Source organism: Aulonocara stuartgranti (assembly GCF_965226115.1).
Source record: "Aulonocara stuartgranti genome assembly, chromosome: 6".
In the NCBI taxonomy this organism is placed as follows: Eukaryota; Metazoa; Chordata; class Actinopteri; order Cichliformes; family Cichlidae; genus Aulonocara; species Aulonocara stuartgranti.
Window position 1 is genome coordinate 41,907,737 of NC_138944.1, and position 14,042 is coordinate 41,921,778.

A 14,042-nucleotide genomic window follows, 5' to 3' on the forward strand; every position below is an offset into this window, starting at 1 on the left:
ATCTATCTATCTATCTATCTATCTATCTATCTATCTATCTATCTATCTATCTATCTATCTATCTATCTATCTATCTATCTATCTATCTATCTATCTATCTATGTTTGTTTGTATAAGACTGTATACACAGCTTGCCTTGATTCAGCAGCAGATGTTTTAAGTACAAACTCTATGTGACTGTCCTAAGTGGGCTTTGGAGAGAAGCTGTACAGATCTCTGCTTGTTTTGGTGTGCCCTGTAGCGCCTACCAGGGGGAAGGTGTTGGAAAAGGTTTTATTTGAGTTTTTCTACAATATTAAATAGGTCTTTCATTGCCTACAATATTACACCCTACAATATCAGAAAGACACATCCAAGAATTCCCTTTTGACAGGAATAGAACCTTGCTGGCTGTCTCTTCTTACATCTCCTTCACATTAGAGTGGAAACTATGTTAGAGCTTTGCCATTAAGACAGATGACCACAGAGGGCGTTTGAGAACACACCATCAACTATAGACTATGTAATCTCCCTGTCCTAATTTAAAGACCGGTGACCACTTCACCCTGTAAAACAAACAGATCAGAGAAAAGAGTGAACTGGTTTTCACAAAAAAAATAAAGTGCAGAATGTATCACTGAAGTCTATGAACTGATTTGTAAACTTGGTTAATTAATTAAAAAAGCCCTACGAATAATATATGAGAACCTGGGGACAAAGGACAGTGGACAGACTTTAATAACTCATAAAAACACAAAATCAGCGTTAAAGACGTCTTTGGTGCCTAATCCAATGAAATTTTCCAATAAATCTTGTTCTTATATCTTATAGTTAGTTCTGTTAATCAATCCATCCATTGCACCTGGTTTATTTCATGTTATGGTTTCCACCTGCATGAATGCAGTACTCTGACAGCTATAACAGTAAATGTTTACATGTACTTGCATGATTGGATTAGCCTATGTTTAATAAGGATATTGTATCAAATCAAGAAAAATCTGGCTTACAGAGCTCCTTCGTAATTTTAAATAAAAACACTTAAATGTGTATTTGGATTAGCGCTGAGCCAGAACTGAAAGATAGGATTACCCACACACTGAGGCCCCTGTTTGTCAACAATATAAAACCTCACACACACACACACACACACACACACACACACACACACACACACACACACGTGTACAAACTACGTGACTGATTATTTGAGTTTAGGAAAATATGATAAAACATACAGTGTGTGTGTGTGTGTGTGTGTGTGTGTGTGTGTGTGTGTGTGTGCGCGCGCGCTCAGTAAAATGTGGGAACAGACCAACTTATGAAAACTGAAAGCGTAGTTTGGACTACTTCTTAATGACCACCTAATTACCTGCACACAGAGAGCTGATGTGATCCATTAATCATGGCACTGTTTGCATTTTTCTCTTAATTGTAGCTGTTTTCTAGCGGTGGTGATTTCAGACTTTCTAACTGTTGGAACAGTATTCCTCTATAGCAAGAGTAATAAATGAAGCACATGGGATTACTTGAAGCTTGTGACTAACATGCAGCATTAGTGCATGCAGTCTTCAAATTAAATTCAAATTCAAATTTTATTTGTCACGTACACAGTCATACACAGTACGATATGTAGTGAAATGCTTGGACAACTGCTCGTGACCTAAAGAGAACAAAAAAGGAAAAGGCTATGAATAAGATAGGAAATAAATATGAAAAATTAAAAAGGGTAAATTTAACTAGGAAGGAATAAAATATAAATTAAAGTTAAAAATGAAATAACTGTACAACACAAATTAGAATGAAGGGTAAATTTAACTGGGAGAATAAGATAAAATATATAAATTAAAGTTGAAAATAAAATAACTGTACAACAAAATACACAATATAGAACTATATAAGAATGTATGAAGAAATATAAATAAATATATACACAATAACAGCAGCTGTACAAGTATTAACCGGAAATGAAGAATATAGTGACCAGTGTTGTGCAAAACCAAAGTCCAGAAAGTCCAGTGTGTGTGTAAGAACCATATGTGTGGGTCAGTACTGTGTGGTGGTGTGATTGAGAGACCGTATCGCCTGCGGGAAGAAGCTCCTCCTCAGTCTCTCTGTGTTGGTCTTCAATAGCAAGTAGCTGGTATTTAAAATAATTTATTCTAAAACAGCATAAGATAATATTTAGTAACACTTTGTAATAACTGGTTTGAAATGGTAAGTAGACTTTAGTACTTAATAAGGTTAATTCATCGGTTTATAGAACATTAGATAGATCTTTCCAAGTTTCTACTAACATTTATGCAACTTTGTAACAGGTAAATAAATATTGCGCATATATTAATTTATTCTTTACTTACTTACTTTTATATTTGGATGTCTACCATAAAGTTGATGTTTAAAATAGTTGTTTTAGTATATCAGTAGCTTACCAGTAGGCAGGTAGCGTAGTAGGGTGGTAAATGTGTATTCACCAGCAGTTTGGTTTGTTTAAAGAGCTGACTGAAGATATTACTAAGGGTTAAAATACTTTCATTCACAATATTACTATGCAAGCTGAAAAAATGCTTCAGTTTACCAAGCAGGTGGGTGTTCTGCCAAAGTATCTATATGTAATATAATATATACAATTTTATTTGTGCTAATGTAAATATTAATGCTAATATTTGTAAGTCTAAGTTTTGAGCCAGCTAGTGTAAAAGAACTAGTAGTGACAGTAAGCATGACAGTAAAAAGATGAATATTTGATAAAGTGGCTACAACACATTTTTAAATGTGGTTTTAAATACTTTCTGAAAAAATTAAAGGTAATAATTTGTATTTATTGCTTAATAGTTTGTATAAAAGCAATACATGGCTTCAACACAGTCTGGTGGTAGGTTGTGAAATTATATAGCAAAGTCCTAGTTATGAGTCCCTGCCACGTAAGTCCCACACCAGACCAATTCTTTTACACTTCCTTTGTAACTTTTTCTATTGTTTTCAAATTACTTTCTGATTATGTTTCAGCAACAAATCTACAAAAAGATGATGCTTGGATCTAAAGTATGCTCATCACAAGTTCAATGGCTCGGTGTCTTTTGGATTTGAAGTCTAAGATGAGGCAGTCGATGCTAGTCCCAGAGCTGGGACATCGAGGATGATATTTATCACCACAGCTGATCCACAGGAGAAGTGTACAAGCAGTTCTTTAAAAACAAAGTAGGATATGAAGCAGGTGCCTCAAAGACTAACTACCTTTTTATTTTTAAAGATACAGGGAGACAAAGGTTACACATATGTTAGTGATTATTATCAATCTATTGATGTGGTGATTTGCATCTCTGCCTACCTATCAAACAAGACCCTGTTATTTATTTATTTATTTATTGACCATGTGAGTGTACGTAAAAAGTGTATCATGATGTTTTTTGCTGTTTTCTCACATGACTGAGAATGCCCCTGCTCTGTTTTCATATCACGTCCTTTTCACAGTTTCAACCTGTGCAGTTTTACAAAACCTGTAATCCTTTAGATTAACCATCTCTTTGTTCTCTATGGCGCTGACAACATGGGGAGGACTTTCTGCGTGAAGTCTTCTCTTTATGGTCCACTTCAACAGTGTGTCAACCTCTTAAAAAGCATAATCCTTGTTTGGTTGAATGTTGTTTATTTGTTGCACCTTAAGGATGGTCTGTTTCACTGGCACTGAGAGTGAATTTGGATGTTTTGGGTTTCAAATGTAAATACTTTAAATCATCAGACCACTGAAGAATTAAGAAATAGTCTCCTTGTCTCCAAAAAAGGCCTTTGCTTGATTGTCCAAGAGATGCTGAAAAGTTAACTGTGGCTAAAAAATAAAAAAATAATACAATATACAATATTTTTGGTCAGTCTGTCAAGTTAAAGCTTTAAGCCAGTTTTAATCATATTAACAATAATTTGAAAATGTATTGTTACACAGCTAAGATTTTAGAAAATCACGTCTAAAATATGCATCTAAATATATCTTGATTAAATAAAGATGTCTTTATTTTCATTAGCAGCTGTGTGAGTCTGTCTTGTTATGAAATTTGCATTTTTGTCCTATTAATTTTAAATGAGAATTCATGTTGTTGTACCGCAACATTATATTCATCTGTGCAAAGCTCAGCACACGGTTACCTACAGAACTGCATGTAGGTGTGAGCCCAGGTAACAACAACACTTTACTCTGAAAAGGAACTTCCGCTGCTCTGGAATGTACCTGCACATCATCAGCCTGACACACACACATAGCTTTACTCTCTCTCCGTCTTCCTCTCTGCCCCTTCCCCCTCCCTGCCTCCACCTCGCTCTCTTTCTTTCACACACAGACACATAACCCTGCTACTCTGTCAGATTTATTTATACAAAGGAGGAATGACTAAGATCAGAGAAGAGGGCATATAGGGGGATAGATGTGTGCATGTGTGCATGGTTGCATGTGTCTGTGTGTGAAAGAGAGAGAGAGAGAAGGATGTATAGAGAGGGAGAGATCAGGAGTCTGACCGACTGACCTACAGTCTAATTATGTATCATTATCAGGAGACAAACTGATCTAAATTACTGCAACAGCTCCCATTCACATAGATGGATTACACAGAGCAGGACGATGCACACGCACACACTCACGCACACACATAGAATCAGCTCCATTCAGCACTTAAACAAATATAAATCATATGCCTTCCTCACAGAGAATTCCTCTGCACATTCTGCAACCCCCATTTTCTCCTTAACTCTGTCTTCTGCACAGTCTAGCAGAGATACAACCGTTGGCAAAGATCTTTTACTCTGAAGCAGACATTAGTTTGAAGTATCTTTTCATAAAATTACACTTTTGTTACCATTAATAATAGTTTCATATAATCAGAATCAAACGATCAAATCCTTCATACAACATTTGCACTTTCAACTCATTTGCACAGTAAGACTGGAAACATTGTAACACTCCATTTCACATACCAAATGGCACACCTGTTGCTACGCTGCTGACAGGAAAGACTACAGCAAACATATTACAGTGTTTCCCAAGTTGTCCAGTCTTATAGCCCCATCGCCAACACTGATTCCTGTTTAGCCTCTAAAACCTCGTCTCTGCCACCAGAACACATCATTTTTATCCTGTATGGCTTTCTCTCCAACGCTGTTGTAGAGAGTTGGGGAAATGAAAAGTTATGCTAGACTGTAAATGACTGGCTTTACAAAGAAACTAATAAAAACTATAAAACGCTAAACTGATAAGCAAAACTTACTGAACCTTGAAATAAACTACAAACTTGCCCTTAAAGTGTCATATAGATGGAATTACCTCCATGAAAGTCAAATCAATGGAGCAATAGCTGTGTTTTTAGAAATTCTTTTTTTTAAACCTCATCGTTTTTATGTTTTTCTCAAATGGAATTTAGTTTTCTCAGGCTCATTGGTTCAACTGCTTGGTTACATTTATGAAAGGTCATAGTTTGGGTTAAATAAGGAAAGTTATTGTCACAACTCAGCGTTTTCCATTTTATGAGGTTGCCAAGAAGCAAGCATGGGCAACTCCTAATTTCACAGCCATTGTTCACACTCGTGAAATGAACCTGAGCAACAGTATCGAATCGCGACTGTCAAAAAAAGAGTGTGCTAGTGTGTTATATGCATATTAGACACACACAGTTCGTTTCCTTCTTGTGTCTGTTTACTTTATGGTCACAAAGAAGGAAAAGACCTTCACTGCAACATGTTGCTGCGCAGTGCTGCTGCTATTTTCTTACTGTGTTGCTGGGACCCCAAAACATTTCATTTTACAGCGCCAGAAATCATTAACAACGACCTTACTTCAACTAAGTAAGTAGTGGTCTAGTGGAGGTTAACGTTTAAGCATTCAGGCACACACGCATGAAGTCAGTGGATTTCAATGATGTGTATGTGTCTGCATCACAGTCCTTGAGTGAGATGCTGCAGGTCTTGAAAATGTTGTTAGAGATCTTACAGTTACAATCTTACAATTATCTCAAGTTGCTTCCAAATTTATATTGCCAGCAAGATTTTCCAAGTATTTTAAATTAATCATTTGACAGTAGCCCCACCCAGTTAACCAGTTCATTTTATTTCAGGTGTTTATTTCACGCGTTTCCACAGCCTGGAGTACTGAACGCACACACAAAGCCCCCACCCCCACTGTCTCTCTTCAGATAAAGTAAATAAATAAATAACTATTTAAAAAATAGCGGTAAATTGCGTGTACATATTCAGATGTTGTATATAGCGTTTTCTTTAAATGATTGATGAACGGCAGCGAAGTTCAGATTCATTGATGACTCTGAACTTCGCTGGCAAATAAAGAGAATTAATAAAGATGTGGACCTCGTAGAGCCCAACTCACAACCAAAAAAGTTTGTTGTTTATTGATCTTTCCATTTGTATTCTTTGGGAAAGGCCGCGTCTTTGGGTCCAGTCAGTCACCTCGCCCTGATATTTTACCGGCTGTTTATTTACAATGAGATACATTCAGAGATTACTGTTAATTAATTAATTACTTACTTAATTAATAATAATAATATTGAGCCCTTCAGTGGTTCGGTAAACGAAATGAATTTCTTTAATTATAGATCTGAAAAAATATGAGCTTAAATGCATTTCAGTGTGTTTAAATTTAACTATATCGCTTTAACGTTTTATTCATATACGATAAAAAAAACGGTTATTTGCGTAATAAAGAAATAAATATATAAATAAATACATTTTCAGTAAGCAGTGAGGACTGAACTTTTTAAACACTTGCAACCAAAATGTGGGTGCAATGTTTCCTGCTTTAATAAATCTAGACCTGAATAAAACCCACACAAAACTATAATGTTGAGATTTATATGCATATGTGGAGATGCGGACCGCTGCTTCGTTAGCCGAAGCATGCGCTGCGTCGTATTATAAAACTACGAATACACAACTCAAATGAGCTCTGTCAGAAATATAGGCTGTAAGCAGGTACTCCCGAACGCTTAGTGTTGCTGAGTGTTGGAATAAATTTGAATTCAAAGGAGATGAAAGATACTTTAACTCGTCTAGATTCACTATAATAGCTGCGTAATTGAATTAAAACTAGTATGAACATGAACACCAATCATGTTCAAAATTATTATTATTATTTTTATAAACAGGACCTATGAAGCTAGTCTCGTACACCCCCAAAGCATATTAAAGAATAGTAGAGGCCTCTTAATCTGATGTCAGCAGCAGAGACTTTCAGCGTGCTGTCACTGCTGACATGTTTCCTTAAATACGTTTTAAATGCATTAACAGTCTAAATAGTGAATTAAAATGCATATATGGTCCATAGAGTTTGGGCTATCTCGTCTGCATATTGCAGCCTTACTCTTGATAACAGAAACAAGAACTGGATCAGCATCGCTGTATTCTTGACTTTGGAGTGGTTTCTGCACGCGTGAACGTAAACCGCGCGCGCGCATCTGTGTATGCCAGCATATCTACTTAGCAGACCCACTGACATAAAAGTGAAGTAAACAGAGCCTGCAGACGGGGCCAGAGCAAGGGGCGGAGGCTCGCCATTGGTTGACTGAGGCAGTGAAATCCGTTTCTCCTCCCCGGTAGTGAAGATGACGTGGTGAATGAACCCCACTCTCCCTCTCTCTCACCGACAAGCTGGCTTTAGAATAGTTCAGTATCAACTAGCCACTTGTGACCCTGTGCCTGAACAGACCAGTCTTGCATTGCCAAACTGCCCTGAGCCTGACAGCTGACAACTGTCTCGAGAAAGATTAAATGGCGTGCAGGGTGGGGTGGGGGGGTGAAGAAGAGGAATACGCACTGAGTGGCCAGTAAAAGAAGAGACCTAAAAAGTTCTGCTGTGACTTTTTAAAGAGAAGATAAATGAGGAAAATGTCTTAGGAGGAGTCGTTTCAACACAACTGAGAGGCCTCGCGACAGGTCGCTGGGACGGGTCCGGTGTACTGTCGCACGGAATACCGACCCGTATGGTCGGAAGCGATTGGCTTCGACCGCGGGGAATGAACTGAGGATGCAGACATCTACTCTGAGCGCTGCTGACTAACGAAGGTGCGATTGCTGCTGCAGCATCTGACAAGGACTTGTTCGCGCGCGCTGTGTGTGTGTGTGTGTGTGTGTGTGTGTGTGTGTGTGTGTGTGTGTGTGTGTGTGTGTGTGCGCGCGCGTTGGGGTGGGGGGCGCTCACGCGTGCCCGAGTGCGTATTTTTGTGTGTCACTATGAGTCTTGTCTCGGGCTTCCCTCACCACCCGGTCATGCACCATCACGACAGCCACCACTATTCGCTGCATGCGGCGGCGGCCGGTCGGTGTCACGAAGACACCGGTGCTCCACCGTACTTCACAAGCTGGTTGATAAGTCACGCGGATATGTCACCTACAGAGTATAGCCTTGCGCCCGGCTACAGCCCGGAGTACCATGGCAACAGCGGCAGTGGGTCAACCGTCGGACTGGACCCACACCATCACCACTACTATGGCCCTGGAGGGTTAGTTCCAGGACCCGGCACCATCTCGATGAACGGAACCACGGTCGGTATGCACCATCATCACCACACTCATCCTCGGACCGTGAAGCGAAGACCAACGGCCAATCGCAAGGAAAGGCGGCGGACCCAGAGCATTAACTCAGCTTTCGCGGAGCTGAGGGAATGTATCCCTAACGTCCCGGCCGACACCAAGCTGTCCAAGATCAAGACGCTGCGCTTGGCCACCAGCTACATCTCTTACTTAATGGACATCCTAGACAAGGACGAACAACACGGAGACACCCAGGCTTTCAAGGCCGAGCTAAAAAAGACGGAGGCTCGGGAAGAACGGCGGAAAAGAGAGGCGGTAAGATGTGCTCTACGGCCACTATTTGTTGTGAAAATGAGGTTAAAAGGTATTCATTATAATAATCGCTTAACGCAAACAGTACACATATAGTATTGTCTCTGGTTAGCTGGTTCATTAGTAAAGGAGTTATTAAAGGAAGGTTCTAACGCTGGAGTGGGCAGGATGGATTTAGAGTTACTTTCGAAGAAAAGTAACAACAGTTTAAAATCGGATTATAATTACAGGCAATTACAGATTTAGAATTCTGTACTGTATATCTGGCAAAGCAAGACACTCTTTTTTCCAAACCAAATGAAAAAATCATTTCCAATGGTGACCTTATATTTAAGACGAATTAAATGAGTTTATTTTTACTCGACTCAACAAATTACCTAAGTTCACAAATTTGATTCACTCCTAACACTGAATTATTTCATATCGATTATTTGACAAAGACGAATCATTGAAGGAGACATTTCAACACGTTGTTGGTAGGCAGCGTCTGACAGGAGACAATAAACATTCATTTTGTGCATCGTGGGATTTACTGAAGGTTCATAGTTCTTTTAAAACACTGAGTCACGCCGTTTACTTTCCACAAAATAAAAAATTGTGTAAAATGAACTTCCGAATAGTCTGGAATTTATAGAATACGGAGCATCTTTTCGTATCTAACTGCGGGTTGTTTTACATGATGTGAAGTAAAATCGACACATTTAAAATTGTACTTTTTGCTTTTGCACGAGTGTTTTTCCACAGCAGCCTATTCATAAAGCGGCATCAGCACACAGTTACTATATTTTACGGCTATTAGGTTTAATGTTCTCTACAATAATAGTGATAAATCCAGTTAACAACAACAGTAGTGGCACCGTAAATAAAGTTTTAACCAATTGTCTGCTGCAATTTGACCGAGATTCACCAACAAGCCGCGAATCTTCTGCATATTGAATGAAAACTAATGGACTGAATAGATAGAGCTGTTATCAGCTCGGTGTATATTAATTTGCACTGAATTTAAATTCCAGCATTAAGACGCATCCCTTATCCACGCAGACGTGATACTTATACTACTGTATAAGTGTGTAGACCTTTAGACATCCAAAACAGTCTCTACAGTGCTGTGATGAGTGAGTGGGGTGGGGAACAGGCAGAGACCAAGCCAAAATCTACTGTGGTAGGGGAAAGGGGAAACAGCAGCACGGGCTTATGGTGTGCTAGAATTACACAGTACACAAATGGGGGGTAATCAGAGAGCAACATTTATTTGGAGATGGGCTGCTGAAATAGCCAATAAACTGAGAGCAAATAGTAAAATTGAAGAGTGTTTCCCTATTTTTGTAATAGTCACATGACTTCTTTTGCACTGATCACTCAAGCAAAAACATATATCATCACAAACATATAAAAAGATTACAAATACATGAAATAAGTCTACAGAAAGCTGGCTGCCATTCTCTGACGGTTTGGAGCCAGGAGGGCCAGGTGCTGCCATACAGACCGACCACTATTATGCCTGGAACACTATCATCCTTACAGCCAGTAACGCTATGTACTTTTGGTCACTTTTGGTACTTTTAGCTCTGGCTGCACTGCCAGATGTGTAATGTGGAAGCCATGGCTCCAGCTTTAGAGGGCTGTGTAGTTGTTTGCTATTTATTTGTTTGGCTAATCCAACAGTTGAAATTCCATTTCAACGGATTCTTACCTGCCTTTTGCATTCAGCTGACCCCCGCACACACTAGCATTTATCTGGCCAAAACATAGTAATATCAAACGGAGGCCATATTTATATTTATATGGTCATAGCTTATGTCACCGGTTCATGCTTCTGCATTTTCTTTATAATGCTTATTTATGTCAGAATAAATATTATCAGCACAACAAGTTGCCTTTCTTAGAGGGACCACTGAGCTTTGTCCTGCAGAGAAGATGAGTGTGGATGATGGCCATGTGTGGTATTGTTTGTTCAGCAGACAAACAATACCACAGCAGAGACTGGAGGAGAATAATCATTTCCTGTCTATTGTCTATAGGAAGTGTGGTGCATAATTGAAGCCAGAGAGCTTTCTTTTTTCCCTCATATTTCAAAAAGAGAATGTAGTCCACTTCATAACTCATGTCAGCTCTCTCATGAGACTCCTGGCTTGGGCTGAATGCACATTTTCACAGCCCAACAGAGACACTACAGCTGAATAAAATTATATCCTACGTGTCAACAGAATCCATTGATTAGTTTTAAAAAATCCGCAAAATAATTAATAAGAAGAAGCATCACTATGTTACATCAGTGAACTAACATAATGGCGCTTCTGTTCCTCAGCCTGGTCTTCCATTAATAATAAAGTGGGAAACCCAGAGGACAACTTACAGCGTCCTTAAGAGGACAGACCTCTAAGCTTGCAAATAAGGGGGAGGGGTGCGTGGCCGGTCTCGAGGAAATAAACTCAGTTTTGTTGTTGTTGTTTTGTAAGTTTACATCGCAGTGCGTAAAATAGGGAATTAAGATCTGGATATAACGCAATTCACAGAAGGTTTTTTTTCCAGTTCAGTTTGTGTTTCGCTAGTTTCAAGGATACAGTCTGTTAACAATAAAATTCCTGGATGCTGGATTAACTTTTTTCAGGCCTTTGCTTTCACGTATTAGGTCATTGTATGACACACACACACACACACACACACACACACACACACACACACACACACACACACACACACACACACACACACACACACAGAGCATAAACAAAATATTTCGTAAACATTTTCCCCTAAACTCAGAGTTGGAGACAAATTCTGATGTTTTGTTAGCGTAAGTTTTGCTGGTTGGAAATACGAATTCTCTTTTTTTTAACTTATCTAATATAAAAAATTCATAGTCATAGTTGCATATTAAAATTTGTCACTTTGCCTGAAGAATAAAATCACTTCCTCTATTTCAGCTCGGGGGGGTTGCAGGTGGCCTGTCCTCTTTGACTTGTACTTTATATTCTCTGCGTGGCGTTTTAAAGCCGTTCAAAAAGGTCTGAACGCCACGGCTTCAGGTAATCACTCGAGTTCAGAACTAGTTACTTTGTTTCTTTTCCCCTCTTGTGTAGGATGGATCGAGGTTGGTGGATTATGTGTGCACTAAAGCTGCAGAGTGGTTTACCGCTGCAGAATTAGAGCAGGCTGTCTTCGCTCAAAGCGTAGTGTCGCGTTTTTATGGAGTTTGATGTAAGAAGGAAAACATTAAGCCGGACTGAGGAGTCGTCAGCGCTCATTGCTACAGATAGAGTCAATTTATGATTCGCACTGGATTCTTTCCCCTGACATGTACAGTATCCCAATTACATAGACGCCGTTCATTCATTAAAAATGATTATCTCATTTGGCCTGTTAAGGAGGTCTATTATTATTATTATTATTATTATTATTATTATTATTATTATTATTATTATTATTATTATTATTATTATTATTATTATCGTCGTTGTTAAAGAAAAACAGACAACAAAGACCCTAAGGCCTGGGTAAGGGATGAACGAAACCTCGAAACGAAAGTTTCTCTCTGTTGTTCCCCACGTTGTGCCTGCATTTGCGCGAACGTGGTTATTTATTTATTTATTTATTTTTACCAACATAGCAAAGTCTATTCTTCTAACTGCTCTTCTGTTTACTATATTGCTGATGTAATCTGAATATATATATTCTAACTTATTTTGATCAGGCCTAATACGTCATAACGGGCAGCGTTTGGGGCTTTTGAAAACGCAAGCTTAGTTGGAAAAAACAAAAATAAAAAATAAATATGAATTCCTATTCAAATGTATTTATTTTATTTTATTTTATTTTATTTTATTTTATTTTATTTTATTTTATTTTATTTTATTTTATTCATGTTAACAGTGGCTATTCCACCCATTCGTTAATACTGCGTGGTACACAGTAGCTGGGGTATTTCTCATCGTTGTCATTATTTTACACAGTGACACAGGCTGCCTACAATTTAAGACATTCAAGACATCAATAAAATTTAGGTGCGTTCGGTATTGTAGTAGTAGTCTGAAGTATTGCGCATTCAAAGAAAGAGTAGATGTATCAATAAATAAAATAATAAGGATAAATTTCATGTTTTTACAGGTGGAGATCTCGAAGACTTCGTCCTCCAACTCCTCGTCGTCCTCCTCGTCAGCGGGCGATAAGAAAAGTAAGGGGCGGACGGGATGGCCTCAGCATGTCTGGGCTCTGGAACTGAAGCAGTAGTCCGTCTCTGCCTCAATGTCTCCTGTCGCAGGTTGACAGCACTCCTTCCTTTCTCAAGCTCGGCCGTCGAACTGCGAATAGGAGAGAGCGTCCAGGCGAACTGAAACGGGAGTCGGCCTGGCTTCCTAAGGTTGTCGAGGGTTCCCTCACAAACAGTAGCTACAGAGACGCTGCGTGAGGCTCTGTTCAGGTGTGACGCGAAGGCAATGACAGTTTGCTGTAATTTAGGATTAACACACACACACACACACACACACACACACACACACACACACACACACACACACACACACACACACCATCAATCAGCAAAATCCCACTTTATATTCTAACTTAAGGTCCAGAAACGAACCACAGACTGCTTTGTCAGTGGTCATGTTTGATGTCCGTGAAAGGTCATCTGTTGGACTCGGTGTGGTGGAATGAACGAGTGGTCCATCTGCGCAGACCGCTGAGTTATGTTCTACCAGATCATACCAGGACGTGTGCGACTCCCACACACAGAATTACACAAAATTACAAACACATACACAGATTCACACACAGGGTCTTGAGGTGTTTGCTTTATTTAAGGAAAAATATTTATGTGCAATGTGACCTCTGGAAGGATACAAACAGCCATTGTGTCTGATATTACAGAGTATCTGTGGTTACAGGACCAGGTGTATGTGAAGATCTCTTCTGTTTCTCCGTCTTTCTCTTACAGTTTATTGTTGTAAATGTAATGTCGTCACGGCAGATGACGACGTGTCCACGTTGTGGTGTCAAAATGTCTCGGGAGCTAAGTAATGCTTTATGTGTCATGAAAACAGTGTCACGATTTGAATAAACCGCCACCTGGTAACTGGGTTGATTGTTGACTCTCAGTTGGTCAGACTGCACAAAGGTTTTAATGAAAGTAACACTAAAAGCAAAATTGGAAATTCAGTGTTGCTAATTTAATAATATGTCAACCGGTTTATTCAAAGGTAAAAACAAGAAATGTTCTCTCATATAAT

General features: G+C 39.0%; 1 protein-coding gene across 1 annotated transcript; it reads left to right on the forward strand.

The window, feature by feature from the left end:
• The first annotated feature begins 7,781 nt into the window (after positions 1-7,781).
• On the forward strand, positions 7,782-13,358 carry hand2 (heart and neural crest derivatives expressed 2). Its single transcript, XM_082537800.1, has 2 exons — positions 7,782-8,817; positions 12,922-13,358. The coding sequence occupies exons 1-2, from the start codon at positions 8,203-8,205 to the stop codon at positions 13,042-13,044; spliced, it is 738 nt and encodes a 245-aa protein (XP_082393926.1). The 5' UTR covers positions 7,782-8,202; the 3' UTR covers positions 13,045-13,358.
• The last annotated feature ends 684 nt before the right edge of the window (positions 13,359-14,042 follow it).

Excerpts from the sequence above, each read along its gene's own strand:
- hand2 (XM_082537800.1), top strand. The coding sequence starts at position 8,203 with ATGAGTCTTGTCTCGGGCTTCCCTCACCACCCGGTCATGCACCATCAC. Across the intron at positions 8,818-12,921 it reads AACGGCGGAAAAGAGAGGCG|GTGGAGATCTCGAAGACTTC; the intron begins GTAAGATGTGCT and ends ATGTTTTTACAG.